Source organism: Mustelus asterias, chromosome 25 (genome assembly GCF_964213995.1).
Source record: "Mustelus asterias chromosome 25, sMusAst1.hap1.1, whole genome shotgun sequence".
NCBI classification, from domain to species: domain Eukaryota; kingdom Metazoa; phylum Chordata; class Chondrichthyes; order Carcharhiniformes; family Triakidae; genus Mustelus; species Mustelus asterias.
In genome coordinates, this window is record NC_135825.1 from 22,807,660 (window position 1) to 22,832,129 (window position 24,470).

Consider the following 24,470-nt stretch of genomic DNA (forward strand, 5'->3'; position numbering starts at 1 on the left):
CATCCATATGTTTTATCCAATGACCATTTAAATGCCCTTGTAATGGATACCTCCTTTGTAGTGTCGTGAACACAACTATTGACAGAGTTATTCTCGGAATTCTTGGGGCTCTGGTCACAAAGAACATTCAAGGCTCTTCCACACAATGCATCCTCCACAATCCATTAAAACACAAAGTGCGGAAAAATTCACAAGGAGGCAGGCCCATGGAATGTTGGCACACAACAATAATGAAGCAAATCATATCACAATAAAAAAAATAAATTAAACTGATCTAGAGGTTGCATGTAATTTTTGTCTGGCAGGTATCACCAGGACCCCATATTTGCACTGGCTCCAGGGCATGGGACATGCAGGCCCAATGTGTTAATCGACCTCAAACACAGGATTTTGGACGAATAGATCAGGGTAAACACTCCGACTTCATTTCAATGTTGGATAAGGGTAGGTGACATGAAAAAAAAATCAGCAATTGAGAATTGCTGGTGCTGCACCACTATTCAGGTTGTAGGCCGGGCTTCACGCAGAGCAAGATGTTGCGACATGGGAAAAGCATTACAAGAAAGATGCTAAGATCACCTACTCTTCCTCACACATACCATCTGCCGCTGTAATTCTGAAGCTATCTGAGCATTCCCATCTTTTAAGACCCACTTTCAACCTTCCTTCTCATTAATTAAGAAAAGCTTTTATCCAATCTGTGAACCATTTTTACTTTTTATGTCTCCTCAATAAACAAATACTGCAATGGAAATCTGTGACTCCGTAAAAATTCAAAGCAGCATCTAGTGATAGGCTACGGCATGTGGTGGCAATCACTTGCAGTCATATGTTGGCTCTAGAACAAAGAATGCTAAGGTGCAACCGGTACGGTAGAGCAGTGGTTAGCACTGCTGCTTCACAGCTCCAGGGTCCCGGGTTCGATTCCCAGCTCGGGTCACTGTCTGTGTGGAGTTTGCACATTCTCCTCGTGTCTGCGTGGGTTTCCTCCGGGTGCTCCGGTTTCCTCCCACAGTCCAAAGATGTGCGGGTTAGGTTGATTGGCCAGGTTAAAAATTGCCCCTTAGAATCCTGAGATGCGTAGGTTAGAGGGATTAGCGGGTTAATATGTGGGGGTAGGGCCTGGGTGGGATTGTGGTCGGTGCAGACTCGATGGGCCGACTGGCCTCCTTCTGCACTGTAGGGTTTCTATGATTTCTATGAAGGCAAAAAGGGGGGGAAAAAAGCAGATTCAATCTAAAAGAAGAGGAAAAAAAAAACAAATGACAGAATGAGGGGATAGATTTTAAGAGGAGGAGAGTGTGGTAAATGGTGTGACAAGAGAAAGGTAAGGGACACAATTCCAGAGAATGGGGGCATGGGAAGCTAGGCCACTGGAGGCATGACCATTAATCCTGGGGTCAGGAGAGCATCATGCAGGGAGCTGTGCTGAGCTCGTGGGGAAGTTGGGGGTTTCACTGTAGGGCTAATGGAGGTTTTAGAGACAGTGAGGGATGAAGCCTGGGAGGAATTTGAACACAGCAGGACAGTGTTGGGGTCAACAAGGTCAGGGATGATTGGCAAGTAGGACTTGGTCAGGGTCAAATTCGGGCAGGACGATTCTGGATGCTTATGCAGAGCGGAGGTTACGAGGTCGGCTCGGAGGGCAGTGGCAGAATTGTATTGGGAGGTAACAAAGATAAGGAGGAGGAGTTTAATGAGTATTGGGTTGGGATAGAAACAGAGACGAGTGATGCCAGAGGTGATATCAGACACTCTGTATGGAGAGGGTGTGTCATCCAGGTCAGATAGGATAGTGAGATTGAAAGCCGTACAGCGGCCAGAGGGGGGGAATTCATGATGGCTTCTGTCCTCTTCCTCTTTACTTGGAGAAAGTTATGTTTGTCCACGTCAGGATGCCACAGAAACCATGAACGGGTGAAAAACTAGCCCTCGTCTGTGGAAGACATTTTATCAAAGGGAAGGACGGGACACAGCAGTTACAGGTTAACAAACCATCAAGAAGCTCCTCATACTTTTCATTTAAGCTGAAGCAGTAGAGTGCAGAGGCAGGAGGTTGAAGGAGACATTTAACAGCAGCAGAGAAAATAGAGCCTCGGGTTATGTTTTTCCTACAAGATGATTCCAGAGAAGTTGGTGGTTTTGTCTGAAGACAGTGGTCATACCTGGTGTGGTCAAATCATATCCGAATAGCGAGTCAATAAATTACGTACAGAGTATGGTCAAATCTATGTTTGGACAGCAAAATTGCGGTCAAAGTTAGGGGTAACGACATGGATGGTTCACGCTTACCAAGGCTGACTTTTTAAGACCATGACCATCAGACAAAGTAGCTGGAGCTACATATTCTGGAGAGGTCAGTTTGACATCTTCTACCGGTTGGACCTCACCGTGAACAATCGCTTTCACAATCAGAAAATGTTGTTGCCCATCAATATGACATTTGAACGACCAAACCCTATCTTGGTGGTATCGCGCCCTCCTCCCCCCCACCCCCACCCTTTTCCAAGCTATGTCAATAGGTATTTGAATACTTGTTTGGAATACCTGTTGATAGGTATTGCCATGTAGTAAAACTAATTACTGAAGGTCATTTTAAGGGTTTATAAGGGGACAGTGTCAAGGTGTTCAGAAGGAACATGTTTACAACATCAAAACGCACAATGATAGCCTTCCAAGAATTAGTGGGTTTGCGTCTAAATCATCTTGGTGACATTAGATACTGCTGTCTAAAAGAGAAACTATAGTCTTTGAAGGTAAGAGCATATAAAACTCTTCCCACCAATTGCATTAATATAAGAAAAGCAATATTAATTGATTTTATCTGACGAATAGGTTTCGCAATTGCGAAGAAAAAATGTTACTTATTTTTACAAAAATAAAAATGGATACTCTGCTGTTCTGTATAAGATTAAAGCTCATCTGAGTACAGAAGGAACACAGTTTGATGGTACGTTAAAAAGTGAGAGAGGAGCGTTAAACGAAGTCATGGGGAAACAGCAGGATTCTGTTAGTGGAGTGCTGTGAGGCCTGTTTAATAACTCAGTGGAATGTAAAACATCTGTAGAGATGTTATCAATGCAGATCTCAAAACCTTCGCTTATCCAACTGAGGCTTTTTTATTTACAACATGTTTACGAGCATTATGTTTTCTAAGTTAAACACACAGTAAGGTCAGTGTGGGCTTTTTACCCCCAACCGGTATTGCTAATACTCATATCTCATTACAGCAACAACATAGAGGAAGTATCAGAGAGAAGGTAGATTTTCTCAGACATTGCTACATTCTTATTTACAAGGGCACTTCAGTCTACGTTCTATTTTCCTATTGCCAGTGCTTGGACTCTCAGACTTTACATACTCAAATATTGCATTAGTTTACATTATCTTGAGTCATGCCAACCCTTTTTCATCAGTGAAAATGGAATAGAAGGTATAGAAGATTGCTGAAGGAAGAAAAAGAGGGGCGTTATACCAATTGGACAGAGAAAAGATCAGCAAAACACTCAGTTAGACTTTGCTACAGACTTCATATTGAATTTGTTGATTTATACTTCACACTCAATCCCACAACAACATAATCATCATCGAACGAGACCATAAATGCAGAATGATGATAGCAACAGATTTAGTTGTCCCTTTATTAGCAGCACTGCCCAGAAACACAGAAGAATTTTTACCAAAAAAAAAAGAAGAGATGAGAAAAGTTGGAGAGAGGGGTTTGGCAGCAAGACAAACTGTTGCATTCCTATGTGTCGCCTGGTGCCCAGTGTTGAGTTGCAATGTCAGAAAGCTTTAGGACGAGTCATGAATCTGTCTCGTCGATCACACAATGCATCCCAGGGCATGGGGAGGAAATTTAATTTAAAGAAAGCAAGGATACAATTAGGACGGATGGTCCCAGTTAGATAAGAGCGCCTTTTATCTAGGGTATTTGGGACCCTTGTACTCCACTGGGTGAATACTTTCTTGGGGGCAAGGTATACAAAAGCCTTTGCATTGCAAGCTAAAAGAGCAATTTATACAGAAAAATAGAATAAATGTCCATCACAGTCAGCAACCCAAGATTTGTTTTTTGGAACTGCCTTTTTGCACTGCAGGATGAATTTTAAAAAGAGATGGGTTTGAGTGAGGTGAGGGGAGAGGGGAGGTTAAGAAGTGCTAAAGTCTGACCCCTGACGCCCCAACCCGCTTATTTCCTGGAGAGAAACCTGCGCATGGCATATTTGAACGCACAATTTGGAATTAAAAGTCCACGCCATGTGGGGGAAGCTCAACCACCAGTTTCACCACCATAGCCCCAACACCACCCCGCCACCCCAAACTCACTGCCACTCCATCCCTTACAGTTGGCAAGTGAAAATACGGTGGCACAGTGGTGAGCACTGCTGCCTCACAGCGCCAGGGACCCGGGTCCGATTCCCGGCTTGGGTGACTGTGCGGAGTCTGCACGTTCTCCCCATATCTGCGTGGGTTTCCTCCGTCCGAAAGATGTGCTAGTTAGGTGCATTGGCCATGCTAAATTCTCCCAGTGCACCTGGAGTGTGGCGACTAGGGGATTTTCACAGTAGCTTCATTGCAGTGTTTATGTAAGCCTACTTGTGACACTATTAAATAAACTTTAAACTCACCGCTATGTCTTTATACCCACCCTCCAAGAATGAGTGAATCAGCATGGCTTACAGCAGTCTAAATTGTATGTTGAAATGGATCTTTGATCCCAGACAGTTAACTATACAGTTCGAATGGGCCTGTGCTAATACTGGCTGCACTTTTACCTTTAATGTCTGCTGGGTTGTCAATGATGAAGTTACCATTCCACACCACTGAAAACTCGATGGGCAGGTCACTGATATCCATGGTGTCATAGTGGTACTGAAATGAGAAAAAAAACACACACCCATAAGTTAGGTACTTGATTAACAACATTCCAAAACCAAATCTATTGGCTGGAAATTTCCTGCCGTTTCTGCCAGCAGGGTCTCCTGGTCCCGCCAACAGCGAACCCCCACTGCCGGTTTCCCACCAACTGGAGGTGACTTTGGACCAATTCTCGGCTGGAATTTACTCATTGACAAGGTAGTTGAATCCCTACCAAGCCAATAAGCAGGAGTCGTATAAAAATAATCCTCATTTGATCAATCAGAAATCAGCTTTATTTTTGGTCATCGAGCCATAAAGCCCCTACAGTGCAGAAAGAGGCCGTTGAATCTGCACCAACTCTTTGAAAAAGCATCCCACTCAGACCCTTCCCCTATCTCCATAGCACTGCACACTTACCGTGGCCAATCCACCTAACCTGCACATCGTTGGACTGTGGGAAGAACCCAGAGAACTAAAAGGGCACACATGGAGACATGGGGAGAATGTGCAAACTCCACATAGACAGTCACCCGAGGTTAAATTGAACCCAGGTCCCTGGCGCTGAGGCAGCAGTGCTAACCACTGTGCCACCGACTCATGATGATACAAGTCTGTGATCCAGTCTGTAGGCCCTGGCAGCTAAAGAAAGCAGCATAGCGAGATGATCAAGCGTTCTATTTGGGGGGTCATTTCTTATAAGTGTTCACAATACACAACACCAGTTTGGCAGTTCAAGAGGTTGAGAGTCAATAATAGCGACAAGTAAATGAGCCTCGGGGACTATATGTTATTCAAAACCCGTCTTTCAAATTGGAATTTGTCGTCATCACTTTGTAAGAGTCATTTCATTTCCGGTACAGGGAGGGGCCATTTGGCCCATTGAGGCTGTGGCAGCTCTCCAGGAACAATCCAGCCAGCCCCACTCCCTCGCTTAGTACCCGTAGCTCTGCAAGTTTAATTCCTTCAAGTGCGCTTCCAATTTCCTTTGGAAATCATTTTCACCCCCCTGATGTTTACTTGATTAATTTGGAAGGTTTCTTTTGTCCTAACTAGAAAGTTGCTATTGTCTTGAATTTTCCAGTTTATTTTAAGTATTCTGCAGAAATCAGGCATGAGCCTCTTTACAGCATGTGGATCGTTTTCAACTTGCTTACTCTTTGTGAAGTTATCAATGTGCTTTTCTACATATTGCTTGTATGATAATATTATAAATGGGTCACTAAATACTGATCTTAAGGCCATTTTCGTCCCCCTCAGAATTAACGAGCATTAATACAATAGTTGGATCTTTACTGACTCTGCACCTGAGACACAAACCATGGATCAAAACTGGAAACCTCCTGACACATGCAGCTCAGATACTCAGTGAATTATTGGGGCAATTTGCTGACTTCTTCAATATCCCACATGTAACAAAGTAAAAATGCACAAAGGTATGATGATTCACCTCTTACTTATTTGTGAAAGATCCCTCCAATAATTTAATCATGTATGATTCGGGTACGGACTTGTGGACCCTATTTAAATCTGGGTGGCAGTCTCTAAAGGCTGATCCCCTAAGCCAGGCCTTACTCGGTTTGTACTGAGTGTGTGAGACTCATACCAAATTCAATTCAGCTGCAAGTCCTGAAAGCTGACAGTTGCTGATAACAGACTTTGGTTTCTCTTATTATTGCCTTCAGTGCCCCTGCCACCCTTTGAACGACACAGACAGATAGGGCACATCTAGTTAAATCCAAGATAAGGATTCTATTTCAGAAGCAGCCATGTCAGTGCCCCAATATAATTACACACCTCTCTGCCATTGTAATACCTGATGAAGTAGCCTTCTGTTCTTTGAAAGCCTGTTTTGTACAAGAGTAAAGCTTTAGACCTTGCAGCCCTGGACTTTTCAAAGGATACTGCTTTGTCAGTCCAGGCCACTTGTAGTACATGCAGGTCAAAGACTACTTAACTGACTGCAAAGCTCTCTCAGACTGCCACTTACAATCAGTTATTTTAAAAAACACACACAAATTCGTATTATGCACACTAGCTTTTTGAGTACAGGTGACATTTTTCAGGCCAATTTTGTGGTACCTTGCTGCTTACACGTGTGTGTGTTTCTGGGTTTACAGGAGGTTTTCTGATGAATATTTTTAGCCACCTCTCTATCATGCCCCTCAACATCTCTATGCTGTTTGGCAGGAGGGAATTTGGACACATCCATGACCAGAAAATTTGGAACAGGAAAGTAATGGATTTCTGTCCGTTCCTTAAACCCTGTTCCCTTGCCACACATTATGGGTGGCATTCTCCCAAGGTCCTGCCGATGAGTGTGATGGAAGGTTTGGAGGGATAATACAGTGGGAGGCCCAGAAACCGGTTTCACTTCAGCATGAAATTATTGGGGACCTCCGCTGGTGATAGGAAATAGGGCCCGAGTGGGATTGTTGTTGGTGCAGTCTCTATGGGCTGAATGGCCTCCTCCTGCATTGTAGGGAAAACCTGCCAGAGGCTGGCGTGAACCTCACTTGCATTCCACTAATTGGATGCAGATGGAAGGACCAACCACCACACCAGGTTCTCCACGGTGCCGGTAAGAAAACATACTGGTGTGAAATACATTTGGAACAACATAGCATGCCAGGACTCAGCTGAACAAGGCTTGGGATGGAGGCTATCCGCAGCCCTGAGACACGATGTTGAGATGCCGCATTGGACTGAGGTAAGCACACCTGAGACACCACAGCAGTGGACTGGGGAACATCTGCAGGTGGATCTTCCAGATTGGGTGTCCTGGAGGGGTCCAGCTTCCAGCCTCCGAATGTTCGCAGAGATCCATCTTCATTTTCAGGAGGTCTCTTCAATAGTGGGTCAGTGATGTTGGATGCCTTTTCAGTCAGGTACCCGGGCATGAAGGGAGACTACGTGCCATCTGGGTCAGGCCCAGCACTGAATACAGAATATACCCAGGTGCATAACTAAAGAGGTCGGGTCTGGAAAGTTTGGCGTGTTTTCCCGTCAGCCACCATGGTGGGAAACACTCCACGTTCCCACCCCCACCATTGGCACTCAGTCTCAAAATGGGAGATTTCTGCCTTTTATTTCCTTTCACTAGCCATTCACTTAGACAAGACCAAATCAAGTAGACCATTAGCATCTGTGTCCACTGTGAATAAAACTCACATTCTAACATTTGGGTCACTCATTGCCCTTTGCCCCATCTCAGCCTCTGCTGCTGAAACTCATCTACATTTCTAGATTCAAATTCTCAAAAGGTCCTACTTGCTGACTTGTGATCCACTTGTCGACAAGTCAGCTTCCTCTGCATTACCCCAAACTGCGTCCTCCTCACTCCTGCCTCTCTGGTATTTATTTCCTCCCCGTTTTCTTCAGCACATTGAAGTGAAAATCGTGTCCTCTTTAAACCCTTCTATGGCCTTACCTCATCCTATCCCAGGCTTCAACTTGATCCTTGCATGGTCCCCTCCCTCATGTCCCTTGATTCCGCTTTTCTCTGCGTCCTCTTCATCCCATCCTTAACAACAGAGCTTTGCCATCTCAGTCCTACTTTGCAAAAATCCTCTTTCAAATCCTCTGGCTTTCTACCTTCCCGCAAGCCTCAGCCACATCATTTTATTCTCCAGCCTAGTCGGAATTTCTTCTCCAACTATTGCTTGCCACCTTCCACCCCCCCACATCGATACATTTTTTTCCCCCAAAAAAATATAAATGCAAGCTATTGTTGGCTGATCAGTCAGAGATGCAGCATCTGTGATCAGCAAAACACACACCCAGGAAATAGCAATCAAATCTACTCATCTCATTGTTGAAAAGGGAATGTCTGGCAAAAACAAAACCAATGATATATTAAAAAAAATAGACTGTGTCTAATCTCACAGAGAGATGAAAAGCTTAAATGTCTCTCTGATATGCAAAGCAGTCTTAACAGTGACTGACAGTCTATTCAACCACGCTTTAGCATGTCAATCATGCATTTCTGCTTTGATTGATCACCAGCCACTGTCAATCACAGGACTCACTGACAGCTCTCAATTAACCCGATCTGATCAAGGCAATGGATTGCGTTGGAGCAAACCACATCCCATTGTGTAGCTCTTCCTGATTCGGAAATAAAACATTCCCCAACTCTCTCTTTGATTTTAGCATTAAACTGGAAACATAATCAATCAGCAGCAATTAGGTAGCACCAGTTAATAAAAGACTAGCTTGTGCAAAATAAAAAAGACGTGGGAAGTGTTGCACGGTTTTGAGATCCTGCAAAATAATACTTCAAAGTAGGAAGATGAGATGAAAGTTGTTAAAAGGGTGGATGCAGTTGCTGAATCAAAGCTTAATGAGCTCACGATGCAACTATTTGCCAAATGATTGTTTTCAGTTTATAGAGATCATAGAAATCCTGATATAAACATTAAGGTATGGTGAACAAACTAGTTATTAAAGTTGATTTATTATTGTCACAAGTAAACTTACACAAGCCTACTTGCGACCTTTTTACATCAACAGTGCAATGAGGTTACTGTGAAAATCCCCCAGTCGCCACACTCCAACACCTGTTCGGGTACACTGAGGGAGAATTTAGCATGGCCAATGCACCTAACCAGTGCATCTTTCAGACTGTGGGGGGAAACCGGAGCACCCGGAGGAAACCCACGCAGACACGGGGAATGTGCCGACTCCGCGTAGACAGCGACCCAAGTCAGGAATCGAACCCGAGCCCCTGGCGCTATGAGGCAGCAGTGCTAACCACTGTGCCGCCCCTATTCCATCAGCAATCATAAAACTAACTGGCTAATCAACAATCTGTTGTGTCACCAGTCATTTCATTTAAAGAAAAGTTGAAGGTTTTCTGAAAAGTTAATGAACTATATCATCATCCTTTAATCAAAGTCAAAACAACATCTCATCCATTTGGTGGAAAGAGTTCCAGATAGTATCATCTACCCAATAAAATGGTGACATAGGTAGCTTTATCTCACCAGTTTTCACTAAAATCTAATACAGCGGTTTTTGCTTCCCTCATGGGATTATGTTTAATAAATGTTTCCTGTACTTGATTAAACTTTTCAATCTACACAATTAGCATTTAATCAACACTGCGGATCCTTTATTGCTTTCGACATGACAGACAACTGGAAGCTCACATTTATTCAAACTTTTTGTGGTGTTTTACGATAAATCTAATTTACAAAGTCATTTCAAATTTTAAAGGATTCCAAATCAGTTCACCTCCTGCAGATTGTAATGGAACATAACCATCCCTTCAGAATGATCAATGTTTAACATGGTGTGATGCAACAGTGTCCAGACTAAAAATCTGACCCATACCTAACTTCTGCACGATTACAAACTGAATACAACAAGACGACAAAGACAAACTATTTACTTACCGAACTATTTTGGCACTGAACGCTCGAGCTGTTGAATCGGAGAGCGGGCACACGTTGGGTTACTCCTTGTACATTAAGTATACACTCGTATCCCCGTTGACCTGACTGTGGCTGTGGCAGGTTTCGTGCTTTTAGCGTGATTGGTTTCACCTCTCCAACTGGGATAAGAATCTCATCTGAGGGCACCAGCTGTGGACAATCCTAAATGGGAGAAGATTGGAACAGAAATCATAAGGTCAGCCTAATAAATAGTTGGGTGCTCTTGACAAGGTACTCATGGGAATCGTGGTGATTGGATCTGATGACAAACTTATGCAGGCAAACACCAGTCACTTAGCTGAGGTTTGTGGCAGCTTTACATCTGGCTCTGAGAGATTGCAGTTCAAGTCCTTCACGGACATGAGCACAGCATCTAGACTAATAGATCGGTACTAAAGATGTATTACCAGATGTACTATCTTTCAGATTAGACAAAGCTTCACCTATCAGCTCAGATGGATATTAGAAGATTTAACAGAACCAATGAAAAATGACAATGAGTTCTTCCAATGTCCTGGCCAACCTTCCCACATCAAGGAAAAAGTACATTATTTAGCCATTCATTATTTTGTTGTTTGCACATTAGCTACCATGATTGTCCATATAAGTAACTGGACTTTAACGTCATCCATTGTTAAAATGCATTTCGCATGTCCTGCAAAGGCAATTAAGAACATTTTTTAAAAATTCATTTATGGAATATGGGCGTCGCTGGCTGAGCCAGCATTTATTGCCCATCCCGGAGGGCAGTTCAGAGTCGACCACATTGCTGTGGGTCTGGAGGGATATGTAGGCCAGACCAGGTAAGGGCGGCAGATTTCCTTCCCTAAAGGTCATTAGTGAACCAGATTGGTTTTTATGGCAATCGACAATGGTTTTGTGGTCATCATTAGACCTTCTTGTTCCAGATTTTTATCGAATTCAAATTTCACCATCTGCTGGAGGGGGATTTGAACCCGGGTCCCCTGAGCATTACCCTGGGTCTCTGGATTACAAGTCCAGCGACAAAAGTTCTTTCCTAATACACAAATCTGCTTTCTTGTAGACGTATGGAGACTCAGCTTAGTAGCATTTTGTCACTCTGCGTCATCTCTTCAATAAAGCAAATGACAAGAAATTGCAAAACAAAATGTCTACAAAGAACTAACATGTCAAAGTGTTTCTGGATAATTGAGTTAGCTCTTTGTGTAGCCTCTTTGCAAGCATGGAGATTTTTTTTTCTGTTCCCAATTTCGCTTTGAATGGAGAAAGAATGCATCAGTCCACATTCGAGACAACTTTGAAAGGGAATAATCAAAATGGACATAATTCCTCTGAAGTACTTTTGACCACAGTCTCTCAAAAATTAAAACAAATCAATTAATACATCTGCCTGCACAAAGAATTTAAGATACTGCGATGGCGTTACAACTTCCCAAGCAAAATACTTGAAATTAGAATCTATTTTGTGCTTCAGATCCATCGGCAGATTACAAAAAAAAATCAAATGAATTACCACATTTCTAAATCCACATAACACAACAAGTCAACTGAATAATCCTTCCTAAGTGTGAACATGAGGTTATCACAGGTAACAAACAACTCCCCTGCCGTCTCTACCCCCTCGGTGTTTAACGTGCTCAATAATCTGTGATTGAAATGTCCAACCCCCTACATCACTTCATCTGTCTGAATTTAAGATAAGTGGATGGTTGAACCACTTACTCCAATGCAGCAACAGTGAAAGGGAAATAAGAGATTTCATGCAAGAGTGAGGGCTGATATATCTACAGATAGCAACAATTGCCAGTATACAAACAGGATAAACTGTTTAATTACATGGGGGCTTGTTGTATAGTCTAGAAAAATCGTATTAAAAAAAGATCAGAGAAACATTTATGTACACATCAGTTAAATGTTACATTTCCACCAAATATGTGCTCTTCCCTTTTGCTCCCGCTTATTGGATAATATCAACGCTACTAGCAATTCTGACACTGATACACATTATTTTCAAAAAAGTTGAAAGTTTATTTATTATTGTCACAAGTAGGCTTACACTAACATTGTGAAAATCCCCTAGTCACCACATTCAGGTGCCTGTTCGGGTACACAGAGAGATTCTAGCATGGCCAATGCAACTAACCAGCATGTCTTTCGGACTGTGGGAGGAAACCGGAGCGCCCAGAGGAAACCCACACAGACACAGGGAAAACGTGCAGACTCCACACAGACAGTGACCCAAGCCGTAAATCAAACCAGAGTCCCGCGTGCTATGAGGCAGTGAGGCACTGTGCCACCATGCCGCCCTGGGATAAATGGTTCAGAGGATAAAATCTTTGAATAAATTGCGGACATCTTAGAGGCAGGTGAGTCGACCTTCTTTTGCAGGTGCCCTTATTTCCAAAATGGTTGTTGAATGTGCGGTAAGCATCATCCCAACAATTTGTAGAGCCAGCTGAAACTATGAACAGTATCTTATTATCGACTACAACAGATGCTAAGAATCCCCCTTCTACACACCAGCATTCAGCTCTATTCACTTAACAGTTTTGCAAGCTAATTTCTGGTTTCGTGACAAACCGTCCCCACGTGGAGCAGAGTGTAACTTCAGTAATGAACTGTCCTTCTCAATCCCACTTATCAGAAGTAGAACGGTCACAAGACAAAAGAAAAACGAGGCAATGTGCTGACAGATTGTGTTAGTATCGTGAAGCTTCCAAAGACAATTCTTCGAATAGATTGAGAATGTCTGGGAGAAAAACCGCTATAGGTCACGATATATCCAGGAATGACATTGCAGTTTACTGGTTGAGCAGTGAGCTTGCAGGAATGCTGATTGTTAGCTGGGGCGCTCAGGCTGAGCCATCACTCTGTAGACTGAAGGACATGGAGCGACCATCCACTTTCACTCTCTAAAGCCAAAGTTCCTCAAGGAAGCGGATGTACCATCAGAAACCAAGGGAAGGATATCGAAGATTCGGGGGATAGCTGCAGGAATGAATGGCCTTCTTCAGTATTTTCATAGAATAGAATTCCTCAGTGCAGAAGGTGGTCATTCGGCCCATCGAGCCTGCATAGACAACAATTCCACCCAGGCCCTCTCCCCTTAACCCCACATATTTACACTGCTAGTCCCCCTGACACTGAGGGACAATTTAACATGGCCAATCAACATAACCCACACATCTTTGGACTGCGGGAGGAAACTGGAGCTCCGGGAGGAAACCCACGCGGAGAATGTGCAGGTTCCACACAGACAGCCACCCAAAGCTGGAATTGAACCCGGGTCCCTGGCGCTGCGAGACAGCAGTGCTAACCACTGTGTCACCATGCTGTTCATTTTCATGTGCTTTCCTTGATTTGGGAGGCTGGGGAGGTGTGTGTGTGTGCAGATCAACAAAATGTGGCAAGAGATTTTGTGAAATAAACACTTTTCTGTCGAATGGATGGTTTTTTTAAACCCAGTATCCATTGCGGATCGAAGAGAGCCTTGGAACCATCCCATCTCAGAATTAGAAGAGTTTCTCTGTCAGCTTAGAAGCTGGATAAAGAGTTCCCCACTGTAGAAAATCCGAGTGCTGGCTCGCACTGACTGGTGCACACTGATCCTCACAAAAGTGATGGGCCCCAAGATAATTCAGCAGCAGAAAGGATGAAACTGAAAAGCCATTGATGTGGACTCAGTGAACATTCCAGATACAGCAGCTTTGCAACAGGCTGTGAACCATGTCTATAATTCATAATTTACGATGGTCCACAGTGTCAAGAACGCTTCTTGTATATTTTTTTAACAAGTAAGTTCATCCATAAACGTGTCTGTTTAGACAAGAGTCAGTTTACACAGCTTTCATTGTGATTTTTGGAGCACAGTGAAGTTGTCAGCAGCTGGAGTTCAGGGAAAGAATGATAGGATAAGTTGAGGTGAGCAAATATGGTCACTTTTTCCTTGCCCAATTGCAAGAAATTATAAAATATGTTTTTTTGAGGTCCAGTTCTCAAACACCTCTGTCGGGTTCCGTGAGAAACATGTCTTTGATGGAAATGACACTTAACCTCCTTCCTCTTGCACGTTTCCGAGATGTGGAATGATACATCTGTTATGCTTAAATCCATGGCAGCATGTAATAATTTCCTTGTATGTCTCGATTGGTTCTATCCTGTGATCAAATTCACCTTTGAAATGCAGCAGTCACATCACCTACCTTTTCTTGAAGTACTAATTGAAAAATCTCTGGTTTCTAATTGAGAAGTCAACAGTTGGTAGCACTCTCACCATGCAGTCAGAAAGTTATGGGTTCAAGTCCCGCTCCACCACAAAAATCTCGGCTGACACTCCAGTGTCATGATGTGGGAAAGAAAGTGTGGTGCTGTCTATACTCTCAGGTGGATACAGAAGCACCTACAGCACTATTTCCAATTTTAAAAAAGTTCAGGGGAGTGATCCCCAGTGCCCTGGCTAATGTTTATGGGCTGCACAGTGGCAAGCACTGCTGCGTTACAGCACCAGAGACCCGGGTTCAATTCCAGCCTTGGGTGACTGTCTTGTGTGGAGCTTGCATGTTCTCCCCGTGTCTGCGTGGATTTCCTTCGGGTGCTCTGGTTTCCTCCCACACTCCAAAGGTGTGCAGTTGAGTGGTCATGCTAAATTACCTCAGTGTCAGGGGGACTAACAGGGTGAATACGTTAGGTTACAGGGATAAGGCCTGGGTGGGATTGTTGTCAGTGTAGGCATGATGGGCTGAATTGTTGCCTTCGGCATTGTAGAGTTCTATAGTTCTATTTGCCAGGGGTTCTCTACCGCGGTCTACAGCAAGCCTACTTTCATTGGTCAATATATGCATTGGAATTTTTACAATTCCACACAGTACAAGATTGGTCCCATCGACAAGCTCATAAATATGGCCTGAGCTATTTGCTAACCATGCAAGTGTAATGCTGAAATAGGGCACATCAAAACCATCCTGCAGAATAATGGCTACCCTGATCATTTTGCAATGTCAAATTCTGCAAACTCTTGGAACAGCATAAAGTTGAACAGCACTTTCAACCCTGAAAAGTGCCCAGTCTACCTCAGATTATCCTAGGGTGACAAGGTGGCACAGTGGTTAGCACTGCTGCCTCACAGTGCCAGGGACCCAGGATCGATTCCCGGCTTGGGTCACTGTCTGTGTGGAGTTTGCACGTTCTCCCGTGTCTGCGTGGGTTTCCTCCAGGTACTCTGGTTTCCTCCCATAGTCAGAAAGACGTGCTGGCTGGGTGCATTGGCCATGCTTAATTCTCTCTCAGCGTACCTGAACAGGTGCCGGAGTGTGGCGACTAGAGGATTTTTCACATTGCAGTGTTAATGTAAGCCTACTTGTGACACTAATAAATAGTAATAATGAGTGGCATATGTAAAAAATTGAGCAACAGGTGAAGCTAGCTGATTCACGCTGCAACTATGCAATAGCAGCACGCGTGGTATTCGCCACTAACAGGATGCTGCCGTCAAGCTAAAAACACGTTCTGCCTTTCACGCAAGTGTGTAATGTGGCATATGAATTTCAGTGCAAGGGTGAAGATAGGTATGTAGATCTTACGGGCCAAAAACTGGTAGATCGTATCAAACAGCCTGCCCTTTCTGCTGTTCGGTATAGGCATGGTACAAACCATATCCAACTAGCTTATGCTTGCAAAACTCAAAAAGCACTGTCCAACATAAGATGCAATTCCACCACATTTGCTGAACAATATTCAATGTGCTAAGAATTACACTGACAACTAATTTAAGATAGATTCTCAGTGTGGCACATTGTGTGCACTGGAAGTTACATATATTGGTACACAGGGCTCTTTTTTTTTGCAAAAACATGCACACACTTTGTCAGTTAACTGTCACCATCAACTGGTGCATTTGCCATGGCAACACCTCTACCCAGCAACATCCACTGGCCAACTAATCAGCAATCTCCCCCATTCAGTATAAATTGTTGTTCCCTTTTCATTTGGTTTTCTTGCAAACTGGCCTGATGAGTGCACGATGAAAAGCTTTGACAAAAAAACCTCCCTTTCTTTAGCAATACTCAATTTCCGTGTTACCAAATGAAAACTCATTTGAAAAAATGCAGTCATGCAAACGCAGTCTGCAACTTTTAATCCCAGTTTGCTTCTGAAATGGCATCATTGACAGCAGTGGACGGAGGCCTCCCCAGTCACAACATTTGGTGAAATATCACCACTGCTGTATCATCCTCCCAGGTTCTAGCCATAACAGCACAGCGTGGGAATCCAGCTTCTGCTGGAAGGACCAAGGTAAGCAATTAAAATGTGTAGTTCTGCTTGTGCATTATGTGGCGCACCAACAACAAAACTTAATCTCATGTTTTTAATATAACCAAGAGGAACATCTGTTTGTTGATAAAGTAACATTCATCTTCTGTGTGCCAAAGGTGCATTCCTACGTTCAGCAACTAATTACAGTGAGATTAACAGTTTCTCGGTGAAATATGATTAATCCTCCGAATGGCGAAAAGAATTTCAGCACTTAAGTTACCAAGCATTGCGACTCATAATTTTAGCAGTTTCAGGTTTTGATACAATTCTAAGTTTTGAAACAAACAGCAAAGAGATGCCATTGTTATGAGATTTAACATGTGATGAAATGCAGTACTGGAATAGGTAATGTGGTAAATTAACCTGACGACAAACGCTTTCGCCTTGATATCCATAGAATCCCTACAGTGCAGAAGAGGCCATTTGGCCCATTGAGTCTGCACTGACTCTCTGACAGAGCATCTTACCCAGGCCCTATCCCTGTAACCCCACACATTTCCCATGGTTAATCCATCTAACCTCCGCATCTTGGAAAACTAAGGGGTAAATTAACCATGGCCAATTCACCTAACCTGCACATCTTTGGACTGGAATTTTCCAGCCATTCCCGCCCTGCTGCCAGAGAAGATGGAGAATTTGGCACCCAGCCAAGTCTCCGTTCACCATAGCAGGACCAGAGAATCCCGTCAGTATGAAAGGCCAAAATATTCCAGCCCATACCCACTTCCTCAACCATAATCAGTGGAATAAGATTGCAAAGAAGCCTCATTCTTGCCCGACACAATTGACAGCCTCTCCGCCAACCCAAGATGGTCTCTCTCGCTACAGCCTAATGCAGCTGACAACCAGATCCCATTACATTCAACAGGATGCCAATGTCCCTGGCTTTGTAGGGTTCCTTCTCCACTTTTGGCTTTACCCGCTCCCCCTTGCCTCACTGTTAAATTGGGACCCATGTTCATTACCACCATCTAATTACATGTTTGAGAGGCTACTCATTAACAAGCCCTCCCATACATGTTGCCCCACATCTTGCAGAAGTTTGGTCACAAATACAATACATGTTGAGGTGGCATCAAACTGGGTCCCAAGCAAGAACTTTGGCCAGGAATCTCCGGCTCAACACCAATGGGCATCATCGTGGATAGGATGGGAAAATTTGGAGAGCTGTTGACTTTCAACACCAATGGGGCTGGAAAATCCCGCCCTTCATGTAGGACTGTCCATGGCTATTTCCACATCACATCTCAAACCATGACAGTTTTCATTTGCATGCCATCCACTTTGTAGTCTGCAAGTTTGTCTCTTATATTTATGCAAAGAAATGGTCCTAGTTTGCATTGGTTTGGCCACTATTCATTTATTCATTTGCGAGACATGGGCATTGCTGGCTGGCCAGCATTTATTGCCCACCCCTAGTTGCCCGAGGGCAGCTGAGAGTCAACCACATTACTGTGGCTCTGGAGTCACATGTAGGTCACAGAGCAGGTAAGGATGGCAAGTTTCCTTCCCTAAACAACATTAGTGAACCAGATGGGTTTTCCTGACAAACAACGATGGTTTCATGGTAATCAGTAGATTCTCAATTACAGTTATTTTTTATTGAATTCAAATTCCACCAGCTGTCATGGCAGGATTTGAACCCGAGTCTGGATTAATAGTCTTGCGATAATACCACTAAGCATCTCTTCCCCCTAAAACTATTGCCAGTGCAATAGTCATGTCATGCAACAGGAATCGGCATTACTTGCATTACACTGCCAGGAGAGCTATCTTCATAATTTTTCAGTTAATTTTATATAAATATGTCAATGCCTAATGGTGAACGCTGCCTAATAGTATTTCCTTGCATGTGTTTGCTGTAATGGGAGAAATTGGGTAAAACAATACAGAGTCTATTCAGTTAACATCCTACAGCTGGGGAGGCTATGAAAGGAAACCCAGAGGTCCAAAGAGCAAAGAATCTGCCAAGGGTCACAGGTGAAGGGAAGCCAGGCCACCAATGGCCCCCTGGGGCCAAATAGCAAGTACTATGATTCTACACAATCCTCCCAAAAGCACTTCAATCTTCACAATTCACAGGGTTTTTTTAACATTGAAACAATAGAAATCGCGATCGCATCTGCATTGATATTGGGATTTCTTCAAGGCTTGACAAACAAATATGTTAGCGGATTCAATATTCCATGTGGAATTTTCTGAAAAGCAAATGTTCATGAGAGGTGAAGAAAGGCTGGTGACAATCACATTGTTTTTGACAACGCAGAATCCAATTTTAGCACAAATCTCCATAAATTAACATAACTCAAATATTTCTCACAAAGCCAACTAAACCTGTAATGGAGAGGTATTGTTAACATGGGTCTACATGCCAACACTCTTACTTTGCATTCAATACTTCTTTGCCCATATTTACAACTCCCACATGCTCATTAATGCTTTTTCCACTTTCTAAAATGCCTGAGATGATCAAGGTCTTAACGAGCCAATCTGCAAACACAGAAGATTCTCCTTAACAGAACAATTCCCCAAGCCCCAGATTATCATGGAAACCATAGCATACAGAACTGGCAAGAGAGAGAGAAAAAAAAATACAATGACTGATGATATAACCAAATGTTCGTGCTTTCACTACATTGTTTCTTTCAATTATTTTTAAAAGCCTCTCTTCCTGTTTAGAAGTCCCCACAGTGTTTGCCTAGAGCCAACTGAAGAGGCAGGCTGGTGACCTCCTGAGACCTCTATCATTCCTGCTCTGGATCATACTACATCCAAGTTCATGGCAGTTGACTCACAATCCGAATATTACTTTCTTCTTGCAGAGGCGTTATCTAACCACTGGTCTGATGACTTGGCCAAGGTATTTTTTTCTATTTGTAGAGGATCACTGGCTCACATCAAAACATGCTAAGATGCAGCCTAACACATCATTGACAGATCTGCTATCTTTAAAATTGAGAGTTTCGAACCTCTGCAGTGGCCAAGTATTGTCAGACACAAGGTTGCACACACTGACACACACGCACACACTGACACACACACCTTTACATACACACACACTGACACACACACCTTTACATACACACACGCACACACACACACCCCCACACCTTTACATTCATACATACGCACACAGACTCTCACACACATATCCACAGAGACGCACACACCCACACACCTTTACATTCACGCACACCCACACTTAGTTTAATGTACAGACTTAACACTTCAGGGGTTCCAACATAGAATGCTGAGAGAGAAGTTCCACAACACTAACAACACAACCATTATACATTCCTTAAAATATTTATGAATGGATAGCTAGCTATATTCAACAGTCTTTAAAAAGCTCAATTAATCAGCAGCCAGTAAAAGTGTTTCTAACAATTATGAGGCGAGAGATCATTTACCTCGGAAGCATTGACCCGTCCCTCCTGGAAAGAGCAAATGCTTGGATCATGAGTGCAAAGGTTCCGATATTTACACCAATGACAGCGGAACGCACTATTCACACAGGACAGACATCTGTGAACAAGAGACAAAAATAAATAAACCCAATATGGAGCAGTCGGAGATACAGACTAGGAAGAAAAGAAAAGAAATCATAGTGATATCGGTCTTCACTGGGTAAAATACAGCCCAGCAGTAACATTTATTATAAACCAAAGCTCGGAAAACAAATTAGGGCGAGGTTTCCTTTTTGTGCTGTGAACAAATGGTTCATATTTATGAAGAACCATTTATTAAGAACTGGTTTAACAATTTCATTACACATAGCACATTGATAATGATTCCACCTTCAAATACAAGCATTGTAAATATGAACAATGTATACATTTTGCAATTTCTGGACACAATTTCTCTAGATGTCTCCAGATACATATATTTTAATTTTTTACATTTTATTTTAATTAATTGGATGTGGGCATTGCTGGTTGGGCCAACATTTATTGCCCATCCCCGAGGACATTAAGAGTAAACCACATTGCTGTGGCTCTCAAGTCACATGTCGGCCAGACCAGGTAAGGACAGCAGATTCCCTTCTGAGAAGGACGTTAATGAACCAGATGGGTTTTTATGACAATCGACAATAGTTTCATGGTTATCTGTAGATTCTTAATTCCAGATATTTTTTTCATTGAATTCAAATTCCACCATTTGCCATGGAGGGATATGAATCCGGGTCCCCAGAGCATTATCCTAGGTTTCTGGATTACTCGTGACAATACCATTACACCACCGCCGCCCCATATCGAGGACCTTTACATTCTCCATATTTAGCTATCTGCAGATGAAATTAAACATGATCTTAGTTATAGATATAGAGGGTGGCACGGTGGCACAGTGGCTAGCACTGCTGTCTCACAGCGCCAGGAACCCGGGTTCAATTCCGGCCTTGGGTCACTGTCTGTGTGGAGTTCTCCCCGTGTCTGCATGGGTTTCCTCCGGGTGCTCCAATTTCTTCCCACAGTCCAAAGATGTGCGCGTTAGGTTGATTGGCCATGCTAAATTGCCCTCAGTGTCAGGGGGACTAGCAAGGATAAATACATTGGGTTATGGGGATAGGGTATGGGTGGGATTGTGGTCGGTACAGACCTGATGTGCCAAATGACCTCCTTCTGCTATGTATGATTCTGTGATATAATTGCGTATTAAGCTAGTTTGACACCGAGACATTAACAATGCCAGCATTATATTGCTGCACTGTTTAAATCTCAATGCAGATAAATGCCACCAGAGCCCAGCAGAGCACACACCTGAACACTCATCTTATTTCTGGCAAGGTTGTAAAGAGGCACATAAATCCATATCCTTCGCTGCAACACACACTTAAATAACATACATATTTCACAGAATATCTACCCTATGCACTGCACAATGTTTGCTTCATTGTAAAAACTGGATTAAAATACAACTTCCAACACTCCTTGCACCCATTTGGGTGATGTACACTGTCCGGGACAATGGTGCAAGAAATCCAAAGTAAAACCGTTCCGCTTGGAGGTGGAACTCGCAAGGATAAATACAAAGCAATCAGCTTTTTATGAATCTTGCAGACAACAACCACTCCAATCAAAATCACCAGCCACTCGGAAACAGGGATTCCTCCAAGAATGACTTGGAGATCAACGTAGCTCTTCACTGATGATGATCCTTGGAATAAGATAAGAATTGCAAAAACGCTTCATTTTTGAGGTTTAGTGTAATTTGAACTCTGGAATGTGCGCTTGAAGAACAGTCCTCTCAAAAGCTCCTAAATGCTGCCAGAGCCTACACAAGTGAGGGCGGCTGAAGATGACCAGACTATCACCCAACACCAGGGGCTTCAGCTGATGATTTAATTAAAAGTATTAAAGAAAGTGAGGAGCATTTATTATTAAATCCAGAACGGCAAGTCTGAGGTACAACTCATGGACCGGTGAGTGACCTTTGTAACACTGCCTGGCTTTTTCATACAGTAATTTGTGCACTGGCTTTTAAGAGATAATTGGTTTCCACTCAAGAGATCCAATTAAACAGTCCTATCAAATTCAATATGATGAACTTGGGTACATGAAGGGGCATTTTATATGCTAATCACAAAGGACAATATGGCCTTGTGTATATCTGCTTTACATTCTCAGTGGATGTAACTGAGAATAGCACAAAGCATTTCTTTTTAGAAGTTCAGAGATGTACAATTCTCTAATTTCACAAAACATTGCAGGGGCACCAAAGATTAGCACTGCTGCCTCACAGCGCCAGGGACCTGGGTTCAATTTCTGACCTTGGGTCACTGTCTATGCAGAGTTTGCACGTTCTCCCCATGTCTGTGTGGGCTTCCTCCGGGTGCTCCAGTTTCCTCCCACAGTCCGAAAGACGTGCTGGTTAGGTGCACTGGTCGTGCTAAATTCTCCCTCGGTGTACCCGAACGGGTGCTGGAATGTGGCGACTCGGGGATTTTCACAGTAACTTCATTGCAATGTTAAGGTAAGCCTACTTGCGACACTAATAAATAAACTTTGAACTTCTAACATCAGCAAGTCAGCCAATACACTGACGTGAACATTGGGTCATGCAGAATGTTGTCCAAAATAATCACCTGTAGAGGGAGCTGTTGTCAGTTCCCCGCCTGCCATTGTCAAAGAATTTAAATAGCTGACTACATGGAATTGAATTTTGATAATGACTTATTATTAATTCACCTTTGTCGAGCATTTGGATACAGTTATCTATATATTTTGCTGTATTGCTGGGTGAAAATAGTTGAAAATCCTGAAGCTGCGAATGTTTGGAATTGATGCACGTCAATCGAACTCAAGACACAAGGCTTCGGTAACTGAAGGCTTTTATTGCCTAACAATGGAACTACTAGAATGTAAGTACACCACCCCAGACTGACGAGGTCCCGCCCGAGCAGGGGGTCTTATACCTCTCCCAGGAGGCGGAGCCCGACTGGGATGTGCCACAACAGTAACAACCACAGGTGTATTAATCCCACAGTGTGAACACCCTAGCCCAACAACAACATTAGAACAACCCCACAGTGGGAAGCAACGATGATTCACCACATTCACCCCTCCTTTGAGAACAAAGGCCGGCGGGGTGCGAAAACAGTCAACAGATTACAAGTCCAGACGGTCTGGAGGACCGCACCGTCATTGTGACCTCCTCAATACCGGCGGTGACACCGGAGTAGGTGCTTGCGGTGGCGTTCTCTCCAAAACAGCGTCCGGCTGTCCTCTCGCGGACTCACGGGCCAGTTGACCCTGATGAAGCGGTAGTGCAGGGGATCCCGGTACATTCTGCGATGGCGCCGATCTCCGGGTCTCAGGCAAGCTGTACAGTGGAGTATAACTGTTATGCACTGGTCCCGGTGCTGACCGCGCCACGTCCGGGGGAGAAATAATGGATAAGGGATTCATCACTGGGGGTATGGGAGCGACAGGAGTTGCTACGTCCCCTGCGGGCGCCAGGTCTCGGATCGAGACTGTGTCCTCTCGCCCGTCAGGATATGCCACATAGGCATACTGAGGGTTGGCGTGGAGGAGGTGGACCTGTTCGACCAAGGGGTCGGACTTGCGGGCCCTTACATGTCGCCGCAGAAGGACGGGTCCTGGGTACGTCAACCAGGCTGGTAAAGATATCCCCGAGGACGACTTCCGAGGGAATGAGAACATCCTCTCGTGGGGAGTAGCATTGGTTGCCGTACACAGGAGGGAGCGAATGGAGTGAAGCGCATTTGGGAGGACCTCCTACCAATGGGAGACTGGAAGGCCTTTGGACTTCAGCGCCAATAGGACAGCCTTCCAGACTGTAGCATTCTCTCTTTCCACCTGTCCATTGCCCCTAGGGTTGTAACTCGTGGTCCTACTAGAGGCAATCCCGTATGAGAGCAGGAATTGCCTCAAGTCATTACTCATGAACGATGAGCCCCTGTCGCTATGTATATAGCTGGGGTACCCGAACAGGGTAAAGAGATCATGGAATGCCTTGATCACCGTGGCAGTCGACGTGTCTGCGCAGGGGACAACAAACGGGAACCGGGAGTACTCGTCTATGATGTTAAGAAAGTACACGTTCCAATCTGTTGAGGGAAGGGGGCCCTTAAAATCAACACTCAGCCTCTCAAAGGGGCGAGTGGCCTTGACCATATGTGCCCGGTCAGGTCGGTAAAAGTGCGGTTTGCATTCCGCGCAAATCCGACAGCTCCTTGTCACTGACCTGACGTCCTCCACCGAGTAAGGCAGGTTGCGGGCTTTGATAAAGTGGTAGAGCCGAGTGACCCCAGGATGGCACAGGTCATTATGGAGGGCGTTCAAGCGATCCTCCTGCATAGTAGCGCATGTTCCGCGCGAGAGGGCATCCGAGGGCTCATTGAGTTTCCCTGGACGATACATG

General features: G+C 43.9%; 1 protein-coding gene across 3 annotated transcripts in view; it reads right to left on the reverse strand.

Annotated features, from left to right (window-relative positions):
• Positions 1–24,470, reverse strand: part of LOC144511865 (plexin-A2-like) — a 483,337-nt gene that overhangs the window by 151,341 nt on the left and 307,526 nt on the right. For all 3 annotated transcript variants that reach the window (XM_078242266.1, XM_078242268.1, XM_078242267.1), the window contains 3 exons: positions 20,000–20,114; positions 10,257–10,457; positions 4,779–4,875 (listed from right to left, as the gene is read on the reverse strand). In XM_078242266.1, the coding sequence (XP_078098392.1) occupies positions 4,779–4,875; positions 10,257–10,457; positions 20,000–20,114 (413 nt within the window). The remainder of the gene's footprint in view (positions 1–4,778; positions 4,876–10,256; positions 10,458–19,999; positions 20,115–24,470) is intronic.